General features: G+C 36.8%; 1 protein-coding gene across 3 annotated transcripts in view; it reads left to right on the forward strand.

Moving 5' to 3' along the window:
- Wdr44 (WD repeat domain 44) overlaps window positions 1-25,242 on the forward strand; it is a 99,404-nt gene that overhangs the window by 35,485 nt on the left and 38,677 nt on the right. For all 3 annotated transcript variants that reach the window (XM_037199301.1, XM_037199302.1, XM_028887296.2), the window contains 6 exons: window positions 3,113-3,146; window positions 15,923-15,997; window positions 19,322-19,958; window positions 20,633-20,763; window positions 21,942-22,037; window positions 24,476-24,612. In XM_037199301.1, the coding sequence (XP_037055196.1) occupies window positions 3,113-3,146; window positions 15,923-15,997; window positions 19,322-19,958; window positions 20,633-20,763; window positions 21,942-22,037; window positions 24,476-24,612 (1,110 nt within the window). The remainder of the gene's footprint in view (window positions 1-3,112; window positions 3,147-15,922; window positions 15,998-19,321; window positions 19,959-20,632; window positions 20,764-21,941; window positions 22,038-24,475; window positions 24,613-25,242) is intronic.

Raw genomic sequence — 25,242 nt, forward strand, 5'->3', positions numbered from 1 at the left:
CAATGAGCTGGAGCTTTATAGGCTGTAGAGTACCCTTTTTGTGTCCAGAAATAGTTTTTGGCTCCTCACTACTGATAGCTTCCAAAGTACCATGGAAAAATGTGGAGTAATTCAAAGTTGCTAAAGAAACTACCATGCACTGTATATGTCTTCATGCACCCTGACTTAATCCTCATATCAGTCCAAGGGAGATATTTTTGCCCCCTTTTGCAGAGGACAAAACAGCACCTTTAAGAAACTGAATCAGCCGGGCGGTGGTGGCGCACGCCTTTAATCCCAGCACTTGGGAGGCAGAGCCAGGTGGATCTCAGTGAGTTCGAGGCCAGCCTGGGCTACCAAGTGAGCTCCAGGAAAGGCGCAAAGCTACGCAGAGAAACCCTGTCTCGAAAAACCAAAAAAAAAAAAAAAAAAGAAACTGAATCATTAAATGATTTGATCACACACGTGGGGTATCATTAAACAGTGTTCAAGTGAAGTTAGCCTGCTTAAAAGACTGTTTTACTATGTCCCTTGTCTTTAAAAAGGAAGTAATTACTCTGCATAATCTGGAATATCTCCATTAATGTCAACAACTGGCCAATAACTTAGACATTAAATCAACAGCCAGAAACCTATTACATACAAGAGCTAAGAATATCTTCCCTTCTAGGGGATGCAACCAGCTAAAGAACCTGGCCAAATTTCTCCAGGTGTAAGGATCCTGAGATAAACAGAATTTCTTCCCTTCTCTCCTTCATATGGGGTTTAGTATTTTTTGTTTTGTTTTTAAACAACATTGCTTTTACTATTGTAGGTCTGCACTTCCCCTTCGTTGTCCTTCAGAATTCAAGGTTCATGGAGATTTGAGCTTTTTAAGGTCTTTGTTTTCCTTTGGATTGTACTTGTTTGTTTTAGACATCTATTTGTATAGAATTGATCTTTATTTCTTTCTTTGGAAATTAGAATAGCCTTAATTATAACTAACATTCTATATGCAGGATTTTATTACACAGCAATATAGATTTGACTAGAGAACCAACTAATTGTCAAGATGCCAAGCATATGATCCCAGAACTCAGGAGACTGAGGCAGGAAAATCTTGAGTTTGGACTATGTATCAACTCCCTGTCTTAACAAAACAAAACCTGTTTTCATTTCTGGAAATTGTCCTTTGTTAACACAAATTTATTTTGACCAAAAGCACTGTTAGTTAGGTGGGCACTGTTTCTGACAGTTAATTTTGTGCTTTTTCTTTAGTAACCTTAAAAAAATCAAGCTATAATTGTCTACTTCATCTTATCTCTAGTCCTAGCACAGAGTGGTATTCCAGAATATTAGTTCAGTGAAGAGACTAAGTGTTCTTTGAAAGTTATTTTGTTTCCTACTAAATTTTAAGTAGATCTTGAGGATTCCTGTAACAATATTATACTAAATTTGGCAAATAAAGAATATAGTAGTTTGGTTTTTCTTATAAATACAACTTTGAGGAAAAGTTACTCAGTCTCTTAAACTGTTTTTCTATCTGTACAAAAACACTGTGATTAAATGGTTTTGGTTTGAAGCTGCCTTTCAACCCAAAGTTGTATCATCTGTGATAATTGCATTTTATTTTTCAAAATCCATGCTATGTAGCCCTAAGGAATAATAATTAGTGGCCATAAATATGTTCTCTCAATTATGCTTTGAAACAAATATTAAACTGTTCTTACTTGGAAAATTAAACTGTTCTTACTGGAAAAAACCAAAAAAGTAAGGAAGGAATCAGTGAAAATAATTAGTGAGAAATTATTTTTGAAATTATTGTATCTAGAGTAGTCTATATTTAAGGATAGAATATTTTATTAATTTATTGTTATTTTTTCTTTTATTGAGAATAGATTCTTTTCTTACATAATAGATCCTGATTATGGCTTCCCCTACCTCTGTTCCTCTCAGTTCCTTCCCACCTCCCCTCTCATCCATATCTACTCCCTTTCTGTCTTTCATTAGAAAAGAACAGCTCTATAAGGGAAATATTAAAATATAATAAGATAAAACAAAAACTATCACCTTGAAGTTAGACAGGACAAGCCAACAGAAGGAAAAGAGCTCAAGAGAAGGCACAAGAATCAGAGAGCCACTCTGTTCGCAACTCAGGAATCCCATAAAAACACTAAACTGGGAGCAGTAATATATACATGGAGAACCTGATACAGACCCGTGCGGACTCTGTATATGCTGCTTCAGTCTGTCAGTTCATAGGAGCTTTGCTCGTGTTGATTTACAGGGTCATGTCTGGTGTCCTCCATCCGCTCTGGCTCTTTCTGCCTCCTCCTTTGTGGGGTTCCCTGAGTGGAGGTATTTGGTAGAGACAACCCATTTAGGGATGAGTGTTCCAGGGTTTCTCACTCTGTGTTTAATGTCTGACTGTGAGTCTCTGTATTTGTTCCCATCTACTGTAGGAGCAAGCTTCTCTGATTGTAGCTGAACAAGGCACTGACTTTTGAGTATAGCAGAATGTCATTAGGAGTTATTTTATCACTACATGTTTTTATTTTTTTAGACCTGTAGTATTTGGTTTTACCCCAGGTAAGGGTAGAGTTTTGCTCCAGTAGAAAAACTGAAGTCAAAACGAAAATCATTCCTCTTTCCAAAATCAGTATGTATAATGCATATGAAAATTTTGAACCATGTTAGAAACCAAAGAAGTGCAACATAGGACAAAAATAATATGTACACTTGATTATCGAATTGACAAATATTGCAAATGGCACTCGTTTTCGGCAAAGATATTAAACTGGCATTCTTAAAGCAGTGAGAGCATAAATTGGTGTGATTGTTCTGGATAGCAGTCTGAAAACTTCCTGCAAATTTGAATTTTTTATACTTTTGACCCACAATTTCACATTTAGAACAACCATTTTGAGGAAGTTTATTGTGGAGTTGCACAGTTTCTTTTGTAGAAAGCTCCATATACTATATGTATATGAAGACAGATGGTAAGTAAGCTTATTAATAATTGCTTTAGCTTTCTTCCCTGATCTTTTGTTTTCCAGTAACAAAATATATACCTATTTTTTAATGCAAGCTTGTCTTTATTAGTATGTAGAAGTTTTTCTTATTTCTTCTAATACTTTCTTTTGTTTCTGAACAGATCTCCAGAAAAAGTTGGACTTTCATCAGTCAAGGTTAGTTGTGTTTTCTCAAAGATTTTGATATTTGTCACTTTCTTTCAACTGTTTTTTAAGTTATTTTTTCCTTCAAAAACATTGTCATTATATTCTAACTTAACAATTATTTAGATAATCCATAAATACCTATGTGAATATTGTGCTATAAGGACAGGTTTAAATATAATTTTTAGATTTTTCATTAATTTCTATTTGATTTATAATTTTAAAAATAAAAGAACACAATTAAAGGACCAAATATATAACTTAGTGATACAGTACTTACCTAGTATATACAAGGCCTTAGGTTCAGACCTTAGCATTTTAAAAAAGAAAAAATAGAATAACCAAAACACTTGTGTGCTTCTTATGGGCACATGTTTTGACACTGTTAGTATAAATAAAAATTAATACTGGCCTTATTTCTAAGTAAAGAGATTTTCTATTGTGACAGTATATCATTGGTGGCCTTTTTTGTTTGTTTTTGTCATACTGGGGATCAAACCTGGAACCTAGCACATGCTAGGTAAGAGCTCCATCACTGAGCTATATCTTAGTCCCTAAGAGATACCCATTTTAAATACAAGAATATCATCATGAAAATGTACTTATATTAAATGTATTATAAGTATTTATATATGTGTATTATATGATTTTTGTATGTATAAACGAACATTTTCTATATTTCAGATATATATGCATATGTATATACATACATACATATACACATGCACCTTTAATGTACATTGGATACATTATAACATAGTATATTTGTATGGAACAGTCTACAGAAGTAAAAATGAATTAATTATATATAATTAATATATATGTATATATTATATATATAATGTACCAGAGTGTTGATTGGAGGTACAAGGCACAGAAAAAATATGCACTGTGATTCCATTATGTTTAGTTCAAAAGCATACCAAAAAATAATATATTGTTTAGAAATATAATCGTGAGTTCTCCCTGAGTCCCTTGATTCAGTCCCCTTAATACCCCATAAAATTGGGCATGATGGCTTGTAGGCAAGGTTTTCTGTCCCACCAGCTAGCTCCCAATAATCACACAGAGACTTATTATTAATTATAAATGCTTGGCTGATAACTTAGGCTCGTTGCTAACTAGCTCTTACCTCTTTAATTGACCCATATTTCTTATCTATGCTCTACCATGTGGTGGTACCTGTTTTCACCATAGCATGTTCATCTCCTGCTTTCTTTGCATATAGCTGGTGACCCCACCCTCTTTCTTCTCAGTGTTCTCTCAGTCTGGCTCTCCCACCTAACCACCTAGCCTCTTCCTGCCTAGCTGTTGGCCAATTGGCTCTTTATTAAACCAGTGATGATACACACACACACACACACACACACACACACACACACACACACACACAGTGTACAAAAGGATTATTCCACAGCAATGGCTCATGCCTATAATACCAGCACTAGAGATGTGAAAGCAGGAGAATAAAAAGTTCAAAGTCATTGTTGTTAACATAGTGGATTTGATGCCATCTTGTTCTACATGAGGAAACATAAACATGGTCAAACTGGAAAGAAATCAAAGCAATGATAAACAAAATTTAGGCTGTCGTTTCTCAGGTGGAGAGATTATAAAGGAAAATGAGAATAAGTCCAAGAGACTTGAAAGCTCTTTCCTTTTTCTTAAAACTGGATGCTTAAGAAAGGTTCTATCATAATTCTTCCTTGTATTTTATAAAAATATTTTGTACTTAATATTTCCATGAAACATGTTTTAAAAATAATACATATAAATGGTTTAAATGTCCATAGAGCAAAAGATACATGATGGGAAGAGCTGTTCCTCTTCATCCCCTACCTCCTAGTCTGAATATCTAGAAGTGATTGCTTTTTATGCTTGTAAGTTTTCAAAGCCACTTGGCTCTAAGGTATTTATAGGTTATAACAAATAGGTCTGGAGAATCTACTTTGTGCCAGTAATTAAAGACTGTCCTTACTTGACTAAAATTAGATAGCAAGTGTACATATTTAGTAAATAAATATGAGATTGGGTTTTGTTCCCTTTTTATTTTTTTTATTTCAAAGTAAGTATGGAGTCACAGGAAACTACAAATATAGTATGAAGAGGTCCTGTGTATCCTTCAGCCAGTTTCCCCAATGGTTATAACTTAATTATAGAACAGTATCAAAACCAGGAATTTAACATTGGTCTAGTGTGAATGTATAATCCTATATCAGTATTTTCTGTGTTTATTTCTGTGTAACCACTACAACCAAGCTGCAGAACTGTGTCATCAACATCTGCCTTGTGCTACCACTTTATATTTTACATGCTACCAACACCCCAAATCATCTCCAAATTTGTTTTCCATTGATGTAATTTTGTCATTTTGAAAGATAGTCTATAAATGAAATCATGTAATATATGCCCCTTTGAAATTAGCAGAAAGCATTGAGGTGGATCAGAATTGTATTATCAGCATTGTGTTCATTTTCATTGCTTAGTATTGTACATACATGTTTATGTATTGAGGATATTGAGTATGTTTTATATATAAGTGTTATATCTACTAGTATCCTTTTTTAAACATTTATTTTATGTATGCATTTCTGTGTGTGTATATACTACACAGAGGCTAGAAAAGGGCATTGGATCTCGTGGAGTTAGTGTTACATACAGACAGTTGTGAGCCACCCAAATATGGGTACAAATAACTGTGGAAAATCAGAAAGTGTTTTTCACTACCTACTTCTCTCCAGCTCCTCATCTACAAATATCTTTTTTTTTTTTTTTTTTTTTTTTTTTTTTTTTTTTTTTGGTTTTTCGAGACAGGGTTTCTCTGTATAGCTCTGCGCCTTTCCTGGAACTCATTTGGTAGCCCAGGCTGGCCTTGAACTCACAGAGATCCGCCTGGCTCTGCCTCCGAGGGCTGAGATTAAAGGCGTGCACCACCACCACCACCACCACCACCACCACCACCACCACCACCACCACCACCTCATGGCACAAATATCTTAAGTGGTACAAATAAAGGTCCTGGTTTGTGGTAATTTTACAGTCTCACATTATAGCTATCTGTGCAAAAGCACAAAAGGTCTTGGTTTTTATAGAACAGACTAGATACCGAGTCTTACAAGAAAGTTGGAGGAAAGAGGACAAAATGAAGCAGACATGAGAGCATTGGTGCCTTCTGTAGAAGGTAGAAGTAGAAACAGAATAGAAAACATTACAAAAACAAGATACAATTTGTGCTAGGGTTTGAAAACTGGGTGGTTACATGGGTAGATAGAGAACCACCAGCAAAATATTGTGTTAGGGAGCAGTATGAACAAATGTGTGAAAATATGGCATTTGCTGGAAGAACTGAAAACAGTAGTGTGACATCTATAGAAGTTTCAGTGGTAGAATGCTGGAAAACTAGACTAGATTGTTATGAACCTTAGATATTGAGCTAAGAACTCTAGCCTTTAAAATTTTTAAGCAGGATTGATGAGTCATTTTGTATATATCTTTCAGTTACTCTGGCTAGTGTGTTTTTGGTTTTGTTTTTTAGTTTTTTGTTTTGGTTAGGTTTTTGAGACAGGCTTTCTCTATGTAATGGCCATGGCTGTCCTGGCAACTGGAATTCTCTTTGTAGACCATACTGGTCTCAAATTCAGAGATGAGATCACCTGCCTCTAGAGTGCTGGGATAAAAGGCGTGCATTACCATGCCCAGCTCTGGCTAGTGTTTTTGTTTGTTGGGTTTTGTGGGCTTTTGTGGATTTGTTTATTACAAGGTCTCACTTTATAGCCCACGGTGGCCTTGAATTTGCGCTTATTCTGCCTCTGACAAAGAGACAATGGAAATAACATTGAAAGGAATGGATGGGTGGATATGATAGCCATTTAAAAATTGTTTTTTATTTTCTCAGCAGAAAGTGAATGAAAGTCACATTTCTAACATTTTTGTAACTTTAATATATTAAATATCTCCCTCTTTACTAATAAAAAGCAGGAGTCAACATAACTAATTTTTCATCACTTTTAAGATTATAATATAATTACAATAATTCTCCCTTTCCTCCCTCTAAACCCTCCCGTATATCCTTCCCTGCTAACTTTCACCTTTAACTTCATGACCTCTTTTTCTGAATTTCTTATTATGTATTTACTATTTATAGCTTAATGTTCTATGTCCCAGGCTGTCCAGGAACTTACTATGTAGCCAAGGCTGGCCTTGTACTGCCATCAATCCCCCTGCCTTAGCCTCTGAAATGCTGAGATGACAGGTATGAAATATCACACCTGGCTCCTAGCTTAATGTTCTTTTATAGATAATAACAAATATTTCCTTGAGTATGCAGCAGTTTTGTACAAATTAATTGTGAATATGAGTTTTTACAAACTTTTGTTGGGCATGTGTATTTTTTTTCTTCTATTGAAAATAGACTCTTGCCGGGCAGTGGTGGTGCACACCTTTAATCCCAGCACTCAGGAGGCAGAGTCAGGTGGATCTCTGTGAGTTCAAGGCCAGCCTGGTACGCAAAGCGAGATCAGGACAGGCATCAAAATTACACAGAAAACCCCTGTCTCAAAAAACCAATAATAATAATAATAATAATAATAATAATAATAATAATAATAATAGCCAGGTGGTGGTGGTGCATGCCTTTTTTTTCATTTTTTAAATTTATTTATTAAATTTAATTTTACATATCAACCACGGATTCCCTTGTTCTCCCCCTCTCACCCCACTGCCTTCTCCCCAGCCCACCCCCCATTCCCACCTCCTCCAGGGTAAAGCCTCCCCCAAGGACTGAGATCAACCTGGTAGATTCAGTCCAGGCAGGTCCAGTCCCCTCCTCCCAGGCTGAGCCAAGTGTCCCTGTATAAGCCCCAGGTTTCAAACTGCCAACTCATGCACTGAGCACAGGACCCAGTCCCACTGTCTGGATGCCTCCCAAGCAGATCAAGCTAATCAAATGTCTTATTTATCTGGAGGGCCTGATCCAGTTGGCGGCTCCTCAGCTGTTGGCGCGACTTTAATCCCAGCCATCAGGAGGCAGAGCCAGGTGGATCTCTGTGAGTTTGAGACCAGCCTGGTCTATAGAACGAGACCCAGGACAGGCACCAAAACTACACAGAGAAACTCTGTCACAAAAAACCAAAACAAACAAACAAACAAAATAGATTCTTTTCTCATACTATTTATCCTGATTACAGTTTCCCTTCCCTCTAGTCTCCAACCCAGTTCTTCCCCACCTCCTCTCCCATCTGGAACTACTCTCTTTCTATCTCTCAATAGAAAAGATAGGCTTCTAAGAGATAACAAAATAAAATGTAGTAAGATAAAACAAAAACCATAACATCAAAGTTGACACAGCAAACCAAGAGAAGGCACAACAGAGACCCACTCATTCACACACTTAGGAGTCCCATTAAAACTACTAGACTGAAAGCTGTATTATATATACAAAGGACCTGGTACAGGCCCTCACTTTCTGCTTCAGTCTCTGAGTTCATATGAGCTTTGCTCATTTGATTTAGAAGACCTGTTTTCATGGTGTCTTCCATCCCCTCTTGCTCTTACAGTCCTTCAACCTCTTCTTCTTCAGGGTTCCCTGAGTCCTAAGTAGAGGGATTTAATTGAGACATCCATCCCATTTAGAACTGTGTTCCAAGGCCTGGCTTGCCGCATAATGTATGGCTGAGGGTCTTGTGTTGTATGACTCTGTATTTGTTCCTATCTGCTGCAAGAGGGAGGTTCTCTGATGATGGATGAACAAGGCACTGATCTGTGAGTATGGCAGAATATCATTAGGAGTCACTTTATCACTGCTTTTTCTTTTTAAAACCAGTAGTATTTGATTTTACCCTAGTAAATCTGTGGGCTATCCAGTCTCTGGTTCTTGGTCACCTAAGCAGTGTCACATAGGATTTCCATCTCCTGGAATGGGCCTTAAGTCAAATCAGACATTGCTTGACTATTCCCACAGGCTTTGTGCCACCATTGCTCTAGCATATTTTGCAGGCAGGGCAGCATTTTAGATCAAAGGTTTTGTGGCTGGGTTGGATTTTCCGTTTCTCTTTTGGTAGCCTGCAGAGTACTTTCCCATGCCAAAGACATTAGAACATGGGGATAAGGGTTCTATGTAGGCACCAACTCGACCTCTCCATATGCAGTGAGGTGTGTGGATGTTGTCTTCAGCAAAGAGTCCTTGCTGTGTGTTTAAGAAGAGCAACCTGTTGTCTTAGTAATAGCATGGTTGCTTGGGAATTTCCATGGGACCCCAAGAGATGACTAGTTGGGGCTTTGTCTCTCTCATTATTTAGAGACTTCATTAGGATTACCTTCATATATTTTTAGGACATTTTCACTGCACTAGGTTTTTCATACCACCAAATGCTCCTCAATTCTGGCTGTCTTTCCATGCATTCCTTCCCTCAACCACATCTTCCCTCCCTCTCCCCATCTGACCCTCCTGTTCCTGTCCAGTCATCCTGAGTGAGGTGACCCAGACACGGAAAGATAGATATAGTATGTGTTCACTTATATGTGGATATTAGCCATTAAATAAATGATAACCAAGCTGCAGTCTGTAGCCACAGAGAGATTAGGTATAGAGGAAGGGGTGGGAGGGCATGTGGATATTCCTGGGAGAGGAAAATAGGTCTCATGGGTGAACTGGGAGTGGGGAGCATGTATATTAAAAGTGAAATGTTCAAGTCCTATAATGAAAGATCATAGAGAAAGTACAAGCAACTCTATTAGCCAACACAAGTGGAGCATAACTTCTACATGGATGACTAAAATCTGAGTCGTGAATTGTACCTTTTACTAAAGGATGCTTCTGATATTGTCATAGATAGGGGCTAAAGAAATGACATGATATTGGGAAAGCTGGGCCTTAGTTTTATGTTTTAGTAAAGAACATGCCACCCCATAAGAAGATACTAAAGACTTCTCAAGTCTAGTTAACTTGGTGATGTTGTCTTGTCACATGCTTTACTTCCATTGCCTATCCTCCCAGCCTGACAGAGGTGTTATGAAGAAGGATCTAGGTCTATATATAGTTAACTACTGTGGTTTTTTTTAGTGAAAATTATAGTCGACTTATATATACTTAGAATTTACTAAGAAACGTTCTGATTGACTTCCCTTCCCTGAAGATCAGGTCTTTTGAGTGGTACCATATGACACCTTTTAACTTGTGACTTAGCAGCTTGCTACCTTTCAAGTTCAAAGTCCAAAAGAGCTTTGTTAAGCTATATAAAATAGAAATCTAATCACTGGTTAGCAGTTTTTTTCTCAGTGTAAGAGTGTTAACCTAGGATCTTTGTAAATACCAATTAAAACAAATCAAATTAGGACCTAGGAAGTTTTCATATATATTTTAATTAGCTAAATGAAGAAATTTTCCACTAAATTGTGTTGTAAAATGCTTTTGATTTTTCCAGGTAATAAACAGTTGGAGGATAATTGAATTAAATACTTAAAATTGGTAGGATTGATGGTGCTATTGTGGTAACTTTTTTGTTGTTGTGGTTGTTGTTTTTGTTTGTTTGTTTGTTTGTTTTTTGAGACAGGGTTTCTCTGTGTAGCTTTAGAGCACGTCCTGGAACTCACTCTGTAGACCAGATTGGCCTGGAACTCACAGAGACCCGCCTGCCTCTGCTTCCCAAGTGCTGGGATTAAAGGTGTGCGCCACCACTACCCGGTAACTATTGTGGTAACTATTCTTAAAGATGGTCTTTCAAATATTCTCCATCTTGTCCAAGTTCTCTAACTAAATAGTTTTGATTAGATCTTCTTTAGTTTAAAACTAGGCTAGAGCTGAAAAGATTGCTCAGTGGTTAAGAGCACTTGTTCTTACAGAGAACACAGGTTTGATTTCCAGCATGCACATGGCAACTTACAGCTATTAGTCCTCCAGTTCCAGGGGATCAGGAATGCACACAGTGCACATATACACATGCAGGAAAAACAATAAACTTAAAAATAAGTAAATAAATAAATGCTTTTAAAAAGTATTTCCTTTTGCACAAGGAAGGCCTCTTCTCTACATAAAGAACTATAGAAAACTAAGAAATGCTTAGAGTGGAGCAGTCTTCCCCAGGGAAGAACATACCAATTGGTTATCGAATGCTGAACCATAAAACCATACATACATATAAGTAACATCATACAGAGTGAGCAGGATATATTTAGGAATGCATATCTATATGCATATGTGTATATAATAACAGCTAATGTAAAAGAGGTCATAAATTTGAAATAGCAAGCACGAGTATATGGCTGGGTTTGAAAGGAGGAAAGGGAAGGGGAAAATGTTGTATTAATTCAAAAATAAAAGGAAAAGAAGCACTTTATTTTAAAAAACAGGCTGGACATGTTGGCACCTGCTTTTAATCTCAGTGCTTGGGAGGCAGGGCCAGGTGGTTCTCTTAGTTCAATTTGAGCTTGTTCAACACAGTGAATCCCAGACCAACCAGAGCTATATAGTGAGATGCTATTTCAAAAAATAAAATTTAAATCTAGAAATCAATTAAAGAATATGTGAACTTAAGTTACATATTTTAACCAAAGGAAAACCAGAATATACATTATTCAACATTCATTATTTAGCAGTGATTATTTAGTGCTGGACACTGTTTAAGATATTGGGTAAATAGCGGTAGACTCAAAAAGCAATGTCCCTGTTCTTGTGGTCGTTCTGGTAGTTCGAATGTAATTGGCCCCAGGAGCTCATAGAGAGTGGCACTGTAAGGAGGTGTGGCTTTGTTGGAGTAGGATTGCCTTGTTGGAGGAAGTGTGTCACTGTGGGGGCAGGCTTTGAGGTTTCCTATGCTCAAGATACTGCCCACTGTCTCAGGCAACTTCCTGTTGCCTTCTGATCAAGATGTAGCAAGCACCATGTATGCCTGCATGCTGCCATGCTCTCTGCCATGATGATAATGGACTGAACCTCTGAAACTAAGCAAGCTACCACAATGAAATGTTTTCCTTTTCTAAGAGTTGCCATGGTCGTGGTGTCTCTTCACAGCAAAAAAACCCCGGCTAAGACAGTCATTATACTCTAGTGGGATAAGAGAAAAACTAATCAAATAACAAAGCTCGTTTCAGATTCTGAACAGCAAAAAGGGCTGGAGAGATTGCTCAGTGGTTAGGAGTGCTTATTGCTCTTACAGAGAACCCAGGTGTGGTTCTCAGCACGCACATGGTGCTTCACAACCACTTATAACTCCTATTTCAGAGGATCCAGCAGCTCCTGTTAGGATCTTCATGGGTACTGCAGACATGCAATGCATAAATGCACTCAGATATACATGTACAAAAATTAAATAAATAAATGTGTTTTTTCATTTTTAATTTAATTTTTACTTTTATTAAAAAATTTTTCACACAATATATTTTGATCACAGTTTCCCTTCCCCCAGCTCCTTCCAGATCCTCCCTTCCTCCCAGATTCTTCCCACCTCCCTACCCACCTATGCACTTTTTCTCTCTCTTTAGAAAACAAAAAAACAAACCAAAGTACAAACACACACACACACACACACACACACACACACACAGACACAGACACACACAACCAAAATCCATAAAAACACAAAATTAGTAAGCCATATTATACCAATAAAAGGCCAGGAAAACAAAAAAAGTCCAAACAAAACAATATGAGACAAAAAGTCTACAAAAATACCACTGAGTTCAGTTTGTGTTGGCCATCAACCGCTGGGCATAGAATCTGCCTTTATGTGTAGTAAATATACCCAGTGAGACTCCACTTGGAGAGAACTGATTTTTTTGTGTGTGTGAGTAGTTGTTAATATAGCTTCTTGGGTTTGGGATGGAATGTTGTGTCTACTTCCCCCCTCAGTGCTGTACATTGTCCAGTTGTGTATCTCTATGTTAGTTACCATCTACTACAAGAGGAAACTTTTCTAGTGATGGTTGATCAAGGCATCTGACTTGAGCCTATGCAGGCCCTCTGCTTGCTACCATAGACTCTGTGAATCCATATGTGCATCACTCCCATTGTGTCTGGAAGACACTATTTCCACGGAGTCCTCCATCAGCTCTGGCTCTTACAATCTTTCTGCCTCCTCTTCTGTATAGCTCCCTGAGCTCTGAGGGGAAGGGTTTGATGAAGACATCCCACTTAGGACTGAATATTCCAAAATCTTTTTCTCTCTGCACATTGTCTAGTTGTGGGTCTCTGTGTTAGAGGAAGCTTTGCTGATGATGGCTGAGAGAAGCACTGATCTATGAGTATAACAGCAATGTCAGGTGTGGTTTCCATCTTGTGGAATAGGTCTTAAATCCAATTAGAGAGTTATTGGTTACTCCCATGTTTGTGCCACTACTGTACAGCATACCTTGCAGGCAAGTCACCATTGTAGAGCACAGGATTTGTAACTGGTTACCTTTTCCCTGATAGCATGCAGAGTACCAGAAGCACTAGTCAGTAGGGGTGAAGGCTCTAGTTAGGCACCAGCTTGATGTCTCTGTGTTCAGTGAGATTTGTAGGTATTGCCTTCAGCAATAGGGCCTTACCATCAGTTTGTGAAGAGCAACCAGTAGCCTTGACAACAGCCAATGTTTGGAGGCCCTTTTGGCCATTGACTCAACTATATATAGCCCACTCCTGGCATTGGTGGTTTCACTTGGTGATGAAAGATATCTAGTTGGGGCATTGTTTCTATATGGCCTTTAAGTGTTAGTTGTCTCTCCCCATATTCTCTCCCTTACCCATCTCTTACCTCCTCTTCCCTGTTTAATCCTCCTGCTCCAATCTCCCCTGTCTCTCCACTAACAGACACACCTGTACACATAAAATCAAATAATTATGTTTTTTTAAAAGATGGCCAGGCAAGCCTTCTATGACAAAAATGTCACTTGAACCCTAATAGCAAGGGTTCACTGAACTGTAGGTATTGGAGGTAGTGATGAGAAGTACATGAACTATCAAGTGTGTAGGAAGAGTCCACATCATGTTAAGCCCTCATAGACTGTGGGAGAGTTTAAATTTTACCTGATACTTAAGATCCCATCAGGGAAAAATGATCCTTTATCAGATTCTATAATAAAATTAATAGTATTACCCTCCCCCAAATATTGAAGAGGAATCCAAAGGAACAAATTTGAGATTGAAAATGTTTCAAAGCTGTAAAAAATTTCAGTAGCAAATTGACTCAATTATACTAATAAGTAGTAATCTTTGGCAAAACTTCAACATGGAATTAGTACTCATACAAATAATTCTGATACTTGTATAAGTGTCATTTTATTACTTAGATATATATCCTATATGCCTTGTATTACTTGTCTGTGAAAGTTATTATAGCAGCCTTCCTCTAACAAGCTCTGTGATATATAAGAATTATGAGTTGATATTCCTTATTATATCAGTAGCATTCAAATTGCTATCCTTTTATAAATGTAAAAGCAAGATTTGCAAATGTTTTACACTATTATTTTACCCTAATTTTTCTAGCAAGCATTGCAGTATCCCATGTCTACCTTTCTAACTTCCCAGATATGTGTGTGTGTGAGTGTGCACATGTGTATATGTGCATGCAAATAAAATAAATGTACATGTAAATATATATGTATTTTTGGTGGGTTTAATGTTTTTCATCTTTTAGTGTTTTGAGAAACTTCATTTAACTTCTCATTTAGTCTTGCCTCTTTTTATCTAAAAAATGTAGAATTTAAAAATATTCTCAGAATATGCTTTTCTGTGTCATGTGATTTTTATTTTTATATATTTATAAAACAATATTTTGGAAAGTATTTTTAATATCTATTTATTTAGTGTGTACAGGTGTTTTGCCTGAGTGTATGTCTATGTACCACTTGTATGCCTGGTGCCAGCAGTAGCCAGAAGAGGGCATTGGATTCTCCTGAGACTGACATCACAGACTCTTGTGTTGTGAGTCACCATTTGGGTTCTAGGAATTGAACCTCTGTCCTCTGGGAGAGCAGCACAGTGCATTTAGTCACTGTGCCATCTCTCCAGTCCCAGGAAAAAATATTTTTGATCCTTAGTGTTTTCTAGCTACTAAGATATTCGGGAGTTCTTTTTTTTTTCTATTTCAGTTGTATCATCTATTAAATGTTTTAAAAATTATTATTATTGGGGTGCACATGCATGCTAAGGCTCAACTCAGGAGATCGGAGGACAACTTGCAGGAGTTGGTTCTTTCCTTCCATGCTATGTGTTCCAGGGATTGAACTCAGGTCATCAGGCTTGTAAGAAGCACTTTTACCCTCTTGAGTCATCTCACCAGCCCTCTATTAGTTTTTTAATGTTAAAACGGTAAGCTCAGGGGTCTGGAGAGATGGCTTAAAGTTAAGATAACTTGGTGCTCTTTCAGAAGACCCAGCTTTGCTTCCCAGCACCCACATGGCAGCTCCTAACTATCTGCAACTCCAGTTCCAAAGGATCCAGTGCCTTCTGGCCTCTACAGGCATCCATATTGTGTACATAGATACACTCAGGCAGAATACCCATACATGTAAAAATAAATCTTCCTTGCTGAAAACTAAGCTCAATTTTTCACATTTAAATTTGCTGATTTTTTTTTTTTTTTTTTTTTTTTTTGCAAATCACAGTGTCATAGTTGGCATACTGTCTTCTGTTCATAGCTTTTATGTTTCTTTGCTTTGTTTGGTATTATTACTTTTTGTTTTAGTTGTTTAAGGACAATCTCATGTCTTCTTTGGTTTAAGAATGCTGTATTTCCCCCTTTTACTCCCTTTTTGAGGAGACTTTTAAATAAAAGTCATCATTTGGTCTGTTTATTTCTTTCTTTAAACAGGAAACAGAGAATACATCAAACAAAGCTGGAAATGAGTCCCCTGTACAAGAACTGAGACAAGATGTATCTAAAAAGGTTGGAAAGATATAATGTCAACATTAGTTTATAGAGGATATCAAATTTATATGATGCATTTAAAATAGAATGTGTTGTGTATTGTTTTGGCATACTGTTCTGTACATACTGATTGTTTTAGCAAATGATTTTTGCATCATCAGCTTTATGGTGAAAGGCACATGGGGCTTTTTAGAAGTCGTGTCATCATCTACTTGGTAATTTATCCTTGAAACGTTTGTTTGTTTGTTTGTTTGTTTGTTTAATATGGCTGCTAAGTGCTATGGCACAGGCCTTTAATCTCAGCACTTGGAAGGCATAGAAGGTTAATCTCTGTGGTGGATATAGTGAGTTCCAGGTCAGCCAGGGCTACAAAGGGTGATTCTGTCTCAAAAAATCAAAACAATTAACACCAACAGCAAAATATGGTTGTATTTAATGGTTTAGGAGTTCCTAATCTTGACTTAACTATTAAAAGTTACAGATTCTTGAGCCGGGTGGTGGTGGCGCACACCTTTAATCCAGCACTCGGAGGCAGAGCCAGGCGGATCTCTGTGAGTTTGAGGCCAGCCTGGGCTACCAAGTGAGTTCCAGGAAAGGCGCAAAGCTACACAGACAAACCCTGTCTCGAAAACAAACAAAAAAAAAATAAATAAAAATAAAAATAAAAAGTTACAGATTCTGAGTCAGGCATCATGTTGCACACTTTTAATCCCAGCACTTGGGAGTTAGATGCAGGCAGATCTCTATGAGTTTGAGGCCAGCCTGATCTACATAGCAAGCTCCAGGACAGCCAGTGCTACATAGTGACTCTATCTCAAAACATCAACAACAGCAACAAAAAAAAAATAGAATTTACAGATACTGAAAGGCTCATTGTAGCAAATTATGATAGCTTTAGGAGTCAGAGATAGCAGGAAGTCCTTACATTGATAGAGTCCTTGATGCCTTTTAAATAATCAGTGCTGTGATGCTCCAGAAGTTAGTTCATAAGAAGAGACTGAATGCAAGGTACATAGTTTGGGGCTGGGGCTGGGAAGATGTCTCAGTGGGCAAAAACACTTGCTGTTTAAGTATGGGAACCTGAGTTCAAACCCCTAGAATGTATCTTTTAAAAAAAGCTAGTCATGACCCTGTATGCTTGTGTTTGGGAGTGCAAGGAATGGAGACAAGTTGATCCCAACAGGAGTTTTCTGGCCTGTAAGCCAGGAAGCAAATCAGGTTCAGTGGCAAACCCTGTCTCAAACAAATAAGGTAGAGAGTATGGAGGAAGACACAGGGTATCCTTATCTAGCCTCTGCATGTACTACACATATACACCATTTTAAAAAAACCATTAGAAAATGAGCTGTTTTTACTATCAGCATAAATTCCAAGGAAAAAGATAGTTCTATTCATTTACTTAGACAAATGTCGTGTGTTTTCTGGGCCATGAGCACTGTTTTAGCCACTAAGTTTCTAGAGCCCAGCAAAACAGCTCATTCTCTACTTCAAAGCTTCTTCAACAGTAGCATTCTTCACATACATTGTTGTGAAGGGAAGCAGCAACTATTGTGTGCATTATAGAACTCTTCTACCTAGCTGGACTCCAGTAGCATTCTCTCCATCCTTTAGTCATGATAACCGAAAATGTCTCCATATCTGGGATGGATTTGTGGCAAACTTGCTGTCAATGAAGAACGCTGTTCTACCCTTATAAAATTTATAAATATAACAGACTATGAATTTTAATGTTAATCATACCATTTTCTATAGAAGAGAAAAACCCCTTCAGGGAGAAGAGCTGTTCTTGTATATTAGCATATAGAGCAGAAATAGAACTGTTTTTAAAAATAGGAAAAAACTCACCATTCTGTAGTGTAACAGTTTCTTTGATTTTTTTTCCATGATTCATTCTTGGTTCTCAACCATTTACATACATTTTTTTACTTCCTGATTACAATGTAGATAGAATTTTTTATTCTTACCCTGTTTATATGTCCTTCATATTTCATCATTACTATGCTTCTACCAAACATTTTAAATTATATTTAGCCATTTGTATTGTTGAAACTTGTTCATTTTTGCTATATTTCTCCTCTTCCTCCTCCTCCTTCAGCCACTCAAGTGCTAGCATTACAGGCATTTCATCAATACCCCAGCTTTTAATTTCCCCCTTTAAAAGAATCAGTTACTTACTTAAACAATTTATCCTGCCTGTAGTTAATACCTGAAAGGTGATTGGGAGGAGAGTTTAAATAGAAGCTGAAAAGGTAGTGAGAAAATCCTATGGGACATAAAGTGAGGCTTAATACTCTTCTAAAGCTCTAGCCTTTTAACACTGATTTAACATGAATTGCTAAAGACCATAGGAAAATAATACTAACTATCCTGCTTGGAAGTTTCTTACATTTTAGTAGATGAATTTGAGTAAACATAACCAGACATGGTGGGACAAACTTCTTACAGAACAGCAATAACAGCCAGTTCTACTAGGATGGAATTGTTTAAAAAAAAAAAAAAAAACTGACCAGGGCAGGTCTGTGACACATCCCCTTAATTTACTGGGGCTGGGGAATTGAAAAAGCGGAATCCAGGGTTGGTAGGTAGAAGAATGAGTGAATCAGAGAATTTAATATGCTAGTTAATAAGAAAACTGACCATGTATTTTCTTCTAAATATTACTTGAAGGCATAGACCACCTGTGTGTATTTTTCACTTAGATGTAAGAAACGGGGAGTGGGAGCAATGTGGGCTGGATGTTTGAGCTCTTTGCATAGACCTGCCCTCAGTCTGAGGAATGAAGCCTTATAATTGATTCAAATATGTTCGTCCCCTTGTATCTGCTGACTTTTCTGGTGTAGTCTTGAATTCAGACTGAAACAAGTTCAATTCTAACCTAGGTGGATTTTGTTCTCATGATTTTGTCAACTTGAGACAGCAGGGAGTTTCTGCAACTAGTTTGGCAGGACTATGTACATGAACTCTTGACATTTGGAGTCTTCATGAGAAAACATATGGCTTCAGCTTACAGGGTTCATTGAACTTTTGTGATAATGTATACTAACACAGGTTCCCTATTACAGTGTGGAAGCATATAGTTTCTGGAAGCAAACTTCCAGGGCTTATGCCATTTTTATGACTGACTAACTCAAAAACATTGGACAAATCACTTGGTCCATGTATGCTTTACTTCCTTCATTTGTAAAATGATGACAATAGGAGTGAAACTTCATAAGTTTGTTGTAAAGATTACAATCAATGAAGTGTTACAGACATTGCCTGCCATATATTTAATTAGCTATTGCTTTGTTATTGTAAATAGCTGCATTTTTTAAAAAAAACTGCTTTTTAACTTTTCATTAGATAATTGATAGTATTATTGAGGAGAGTCAGAAAGTACTACAATTGGAAGATGAGTCTTTGGATCCCGAAGGAAAAGAACTCTCTGATCAGGCTACTGCCGGTCCTTCTGTGGCTGGGACAGATTTTAGTAACATACCTGGACTACTATCCATAGAGCATGAACTACAACAAGATTCTGAACAGGCGGACAGTCCAAATGTGTTTGAAGAAACTGAATCAGAAACACAAAAATGTTTTCCTTCTGCTGACACCTGTGAGAAGACAGTAGATGAAACTGCTAATTTAACTGATGTGAGTTCAACTGAGCAGCTTGATATTTCAGACCTGGAAACCGAAATATTGAGCAAGGAAGCAGTGGAAGTCAAAGAAAGCGATGTTCTAGATTCTGCATCCTCAGACTCTCTATCTAGTAAAGATTTTGCTACTGCGGACGAAGCGGCTCCCGCCAAACCCCCAAGGCACCTTACTCCAGAACCTGATATAGTAGCCAGTACAAAGAAGCCTGTTCCTGCACGCCCACCTCCACCAACTAATTTCCCACCTCCTAGACCCCCACCTCCAGCCCGACCTGCGCCACCACCAAGAAAAAAGAAAAGTGAACTGGAGTTTGAGGCTCTTAAAACACCTGATCTGGATGGCAAGTATTAATTGAGAAATATTTTGGTTGGGAAATATTTTAGTTGGGAAATATTTTGGTTGGGATAGGGTCCTTTTATGTCATCCAGGCTAGCATAGAACTTCTCTATTGACTGGGCTAGCCTTGAACTTGTGGAGATCTTCGGCCTCTACTTCCTCAAGCATAGGCATTTGCTATGATTCTCAGCTAACTTTTCTGCTTTTGTTTCAATTTGTGCTAAAGAAAAACCACTCTAATAGCTAGGATATATAAATTATTTTTTGAGTAAGTTGGCAAAAAGTGAAAGGTATTATACTAGTCATAAGTTAAAATAATATTGCTGAATACTTTGGCAGACTCTAGACTTACATTTTTTACCCTCTAAGAATTGATGTGGGAGTGGTAGAAAGAAAATGGGAGTGGAAGACTTTAAAAGTTCTAAATTTAAATCCTAGATCTTTGAATTTGTAAACTGCATAGTCTTGAAGATGTTAAATACTTCATTTGAACCATGTTTTTTTAATAAAGAAAATAAGAATAATAAAAGCCACTGTTCTCATAGGCTTGTTATAAGAATTAAATACAGGTTAAAAGTACTTCTTTATTAATTTTGTGTATGTGTGTATAAAATTGTTGGTATTATTGCTCTATTAGTAATACCTTCATTATCGTTACTATTATTATTATCATTGCAGTACCCAAAGACAACATTACATCTGATTCTCTCCTTACTACAAATGTGGTTTCAGAGAGTACAGCTAGAGAGTCTCAGCCTTCTCTCGATTTGGCAAGTGCTACAAGTGGAGATAAAATAGTTACTGCCCAGGTTGGTGAATTACTATTATATTTGGTATAGGCTAACTCAAACTTTATACAACTAGCTGACTTAATTATTGAAACCATTTTTCTTCTCTAAGCCAAATGTTTCTTTGTCTTCCATGCCTGACCACCTCACTTCCCTTTCTAACTTGGCTACTAACTAGTTTAGTGAGTTTAGGTAACTATTTAGCATCTGATTCTTAGATGCCCCACTGATAAAATGTGGGAAAAGTATCTACCTTGAAGGTTTTCTGCAAGAATGAAAGGTGCTAATATATGCCAAGTGTGTGGCAGGTTATAGGTATTTTAAAAACAGCTGCTTCTATTTTTAATATTATAAGTTCCTTTTCCTAGACATAAAACAATTCATGTATTAGGCCATGGGCTGTACAAAAGAACTGCATAACATTTTACCACAGCCAAATTCTGGAACTTAAGGTAATTGATATAGTAGCTGAGGTGAGGAGGGTTAGCAGACCTGAAGTGTAGCATTACCATTTTGTTTTAACAATGCAGTAGAGGTCACAAGCAGCCAGTTTTTCTAAGATCCACATGGTGTTTTCCTTTTTGAAGTATTGTTTTTTTGTTTTTGTTTTTGTTTTTTTTTGGTTTTTTTTTTTTTTGGTTTTTCGAGACAGGGTTTCTCTGTGTAGCTTTGCGCCTTTCCTGGGACTCACTTGGTAGCCCAGGCTGGCCTTGAACTCACAGAGATACGCCTGGCTCTGCCTCCCGAGTGCTGGGATTAAAGGCGTGTGCCACCACCACCCGGTGTTTTTTTTAAATGTAGAAGAATATGCAACAACAGCTGTATGTGAAACTTTTAACATATTTGTTGTCTAGCTTTTCACATAAACAGAAGTTGTCCTAACCCTTCTTTAGCAATATCCACATATGGCTTGAATTAATTACAATCTTAGTAGAGAATTGTTGTTTTGGATGGGTTCAAATAAAGTACTTATTTGTTTGTGATACTACTAAGGCATAATTTTATGGGCAGCAGTCGTTTTGATGTCTAATGTCTTTCAACATGCAGAGAATAATAAAGGACTAAAATGGAATCATTAACATCATTTTCAGTAGACTTTTTTCTGATTTGTGGAATTTTGTAGAAGCATGCATGGTAATAAATAATTAAAATTTATAGAAATTGATTCAGTCTGTCTGTTTATATATTTATAATTTTAGGAAAATGGAAAAGCACCTGATGGGCAGACCATAGCAGGTGAAGTGATGGGCCCTCAGAGACCTAGATCCAACTCTGGGAGAGAGCTCACTGATGAGGTAGAATTCAATTTTTTTGTTCTTAAAAACATGAAATGTAAAAATCATAATGGGAAAATGATAAAGGTCTAGAGATGGATTGTGGTGTTGGTTGCATAGCACTTAACTGTACATAATGACCGTGAACTACACTTAAAAATGATTAACATGCTGTTGTTTCATGTTGCATACAACTTACTGTATTTTTTAATTGACATTTCACATTTATACATGTTAATGGGTTGTAATATGATGGTTTGATAGATTGATACAGTATATAATGACTAAATCCAGGAAATCAGCATTTCCATCTTTTTAAGCATTATTTTAATACTAGGAATACTGAACTTGTTTAGTTATTTTGACATACATAATGAATTACTTTTAGGCCAAAATCATTAAAATTAAGAGTATCTTAGATTTGTGATTTTATTTATATATTGAAGTTTGAATCTCTGGTGGAAAGTTACCATTTCACAAAGATATGTGGTGGAATGCTTACATTAAAAGCAGAATCCAAGATGGGCTGATGACAAAGCAGGCCTATAATCCCAGCACTCAGGAAGATGAGGTAGGAGGATCACAAGTTCAGTGTCTACTTGAGCTACAGAGTAAGTTCAAGGCCAGCCTGGTAACTTTCTGAGACATTAAATCAGAAAGAAAGACAGAAACATCTGGGGCTGTAGCTCAGTTGTATTTTTGCTAGTATTCATAAAGTCCATTCCCAGTACCACATGCACATTCACACACAGCACAAAAAACAGGATCTGTATTTTATAGAAAGTGAGCTTGAAAATAAGTGTAGTAGTTCAGATGCTTTTTTACGTGTGTGTGTGTGTGTGTGTGTGTGTGTGTGTGTGTGTGTTTATGGGTACATGCATGCCACGTTACACGTGTGGAGGTCAAAGGACAATTTGTAATACTTGGATCTCTCATTCCACTGTGTAAGTCCTGGGGATTGGACTCAGGTCTTCTGAGTTGGCCTTAAGTCTTTTTATCTGCTGAGCAATTTCCCTAACCCTATAATGGTTTCTTACCTTTGAACTTAAGAGTGAGGAGTTGGAGAGATGAGTCAGCAGTTAAGAGCAATGGTTGCTCTTCTAAAGGACCCAGGTTTGATTCCTAGAACCCACACAACCCACACAGTAGCTTACAACTGTCTGTAACTCCAGTTCCAGGGGAATCTAATGCTGTCTTCTGGCCTCCACAGAAATTATGTGCATGTGATGCACAGACATGGATGCAGCAAAACACCATACATATAAAATAAAAATTAGAATGTATTTATTGGCAGTTTATTCAGAATGAAGTTCTAAAACAAAGTAGGGGTTTGTTTTTTTTTTTGTTTTTTTTTTTTTTTTAGGAAGCTAGACATGGTAGTATACAATAATAATTTCAATACAAGGATAGCAGATCATTAGTTTGAGGTCATCCTGACCAACATAGCTAGACCCTTTCTCAAATATGTTAAAATAAAATAATACATATTTCTAAATTATACTTTGGAAAACAGTTTAACATTTTCTCAAAATGTTAATGTCACTATGACCCAGCAGTTCCATTCCTATTTTTATACTAAAGAAAAATGGAAATATATCCATGCAGAAATGTACAGATATTCACAGCAGCATTGTTCATAACTGCCAAAAAATGGAAACAGCCCAAACATGTATTATTGATGGATGAATCCTTAAATAAAATGTAGTATGTCCATTCAATGGTATATTTTTTAGCAATTAAAAGGAATGTGATATTGGTATTTGGATAAACCTTAAAAATAGCACGCTAAATGAAAGAATACAGATACAGTGTGTGTGTGTGTGTGTGTGTGTGTGTGTGTGTGTGTGTGTGTATGTATTATACATATATTTTTTTATTGAATTTATGAAATGTCCTAAATAGATGAATCAATACAGACAGAAAGATTAGTAATTACCAGAGACTGAGAAAAAAATTAAATGGGATTGACAGTCAATATAGGTGATTTCCTTTGTGAGTAGTCAAATATTATAATTCAATGATCAATTAAGAACTATAAATGTATTATTAGCCATGGAATTGCATGTTTTAAGGAGTAATATTTTATGGTGTGAGAATTATATCTCAGTGTAAATATTTAAGATTATTCTTCCCAGTAGTGACTATCTAGAAAATCCTTAACTTAAAATTTTAAGGATTTTGTAGACTCAAAAAAGATAAGGTCTGGATAGATGGCTCAGCAATTAAGAGTTCTATTGCTCTTCCAGAGAACCTAAGTTTGAGTCAGTCCCAGCACCACAACTCACAACTACCTGTAACTCCAACTCCAGGAGATCCAGCACCTCTGGCCTCTGTGTACAACACACATACACACACACACACACACACACACTACATACATATAAGCAAATAGTTAAAAATAATAATTTTTAAAGATAATTAAGTTGCAAGTCATCTTGATATTATTTTTTTACCTCCAGGAAATTTTAGCCAGTGTAATGATTAAGAACCTAGATACTGGAGAAGAAATACCTCTAAGTCTTGCTGAAGAGAAGTTGCCAACAGGTATTAATCCTCTCACTCTACACATCATGAGAAGGACAAAGGAGTATGTAAGGTATGACTTAATGTTATTTAACTTTTATAACATTTCGGTGTGGTGGTGATGATTTAACTTTGTGAACTGCAACTGTCCGTATTTATTTAAACTCACTCCTCTGTTTTAATCTAAAAGTAAAATTAGCTCAAGAATATAGTCTTTACCTTTGATCTCTGTTATAGTCATATTATGTAGTTACTTGTGGAGACTATTCTACATCTTACAATTCACACTACTTAGTTTCTTGTCATTGAAATGGTTTATTCCAGAGACAGGATCAAAGCCGTCTAAAAAGCCATGTGTGAGGAGCGCTCAGTCCTCTAGCACTTCACTTCCTTCAGTCTAACGCCCGCCCACCTGAGCCATTTTGGCGGCCTTAGCACTTCACTGTCTGAGTATGCATACTGTGTATTCTAGTGGGAAAGCAGCTTCGAGCAGAACCATTGAGTCTTGTTATGAGATGTAATGAGAGCCTAAGGAATAAGTTCTAGATAAGCGAGAACTTTTCTTAAGTTTATATATATATTGTACCTTATGAACCAAGAAAAAGCTATCTACAGGTTACTTTATTGTTGATATACACAACCTTGATATAGTAGGATTTTTATAAGCTATTAAACTGCATTCACTTAAATTTTACACATTGTA

Source organism: Peromyscus leucopus, chromosome X (assembly GCF_004664715.2).
Source record: "Peromyscus leucopus breed LL Stock chromosome X, UCI_PerLeu_2.1, whole genome shotgun sequence".
In the NCBI taxonomy this organism is placed as follows: Eukaryota; Metazoa; Chordata; class Mammalia; order Rodentia; family Cricetidae; genus Peromyscus; species Peromyscus leucopus.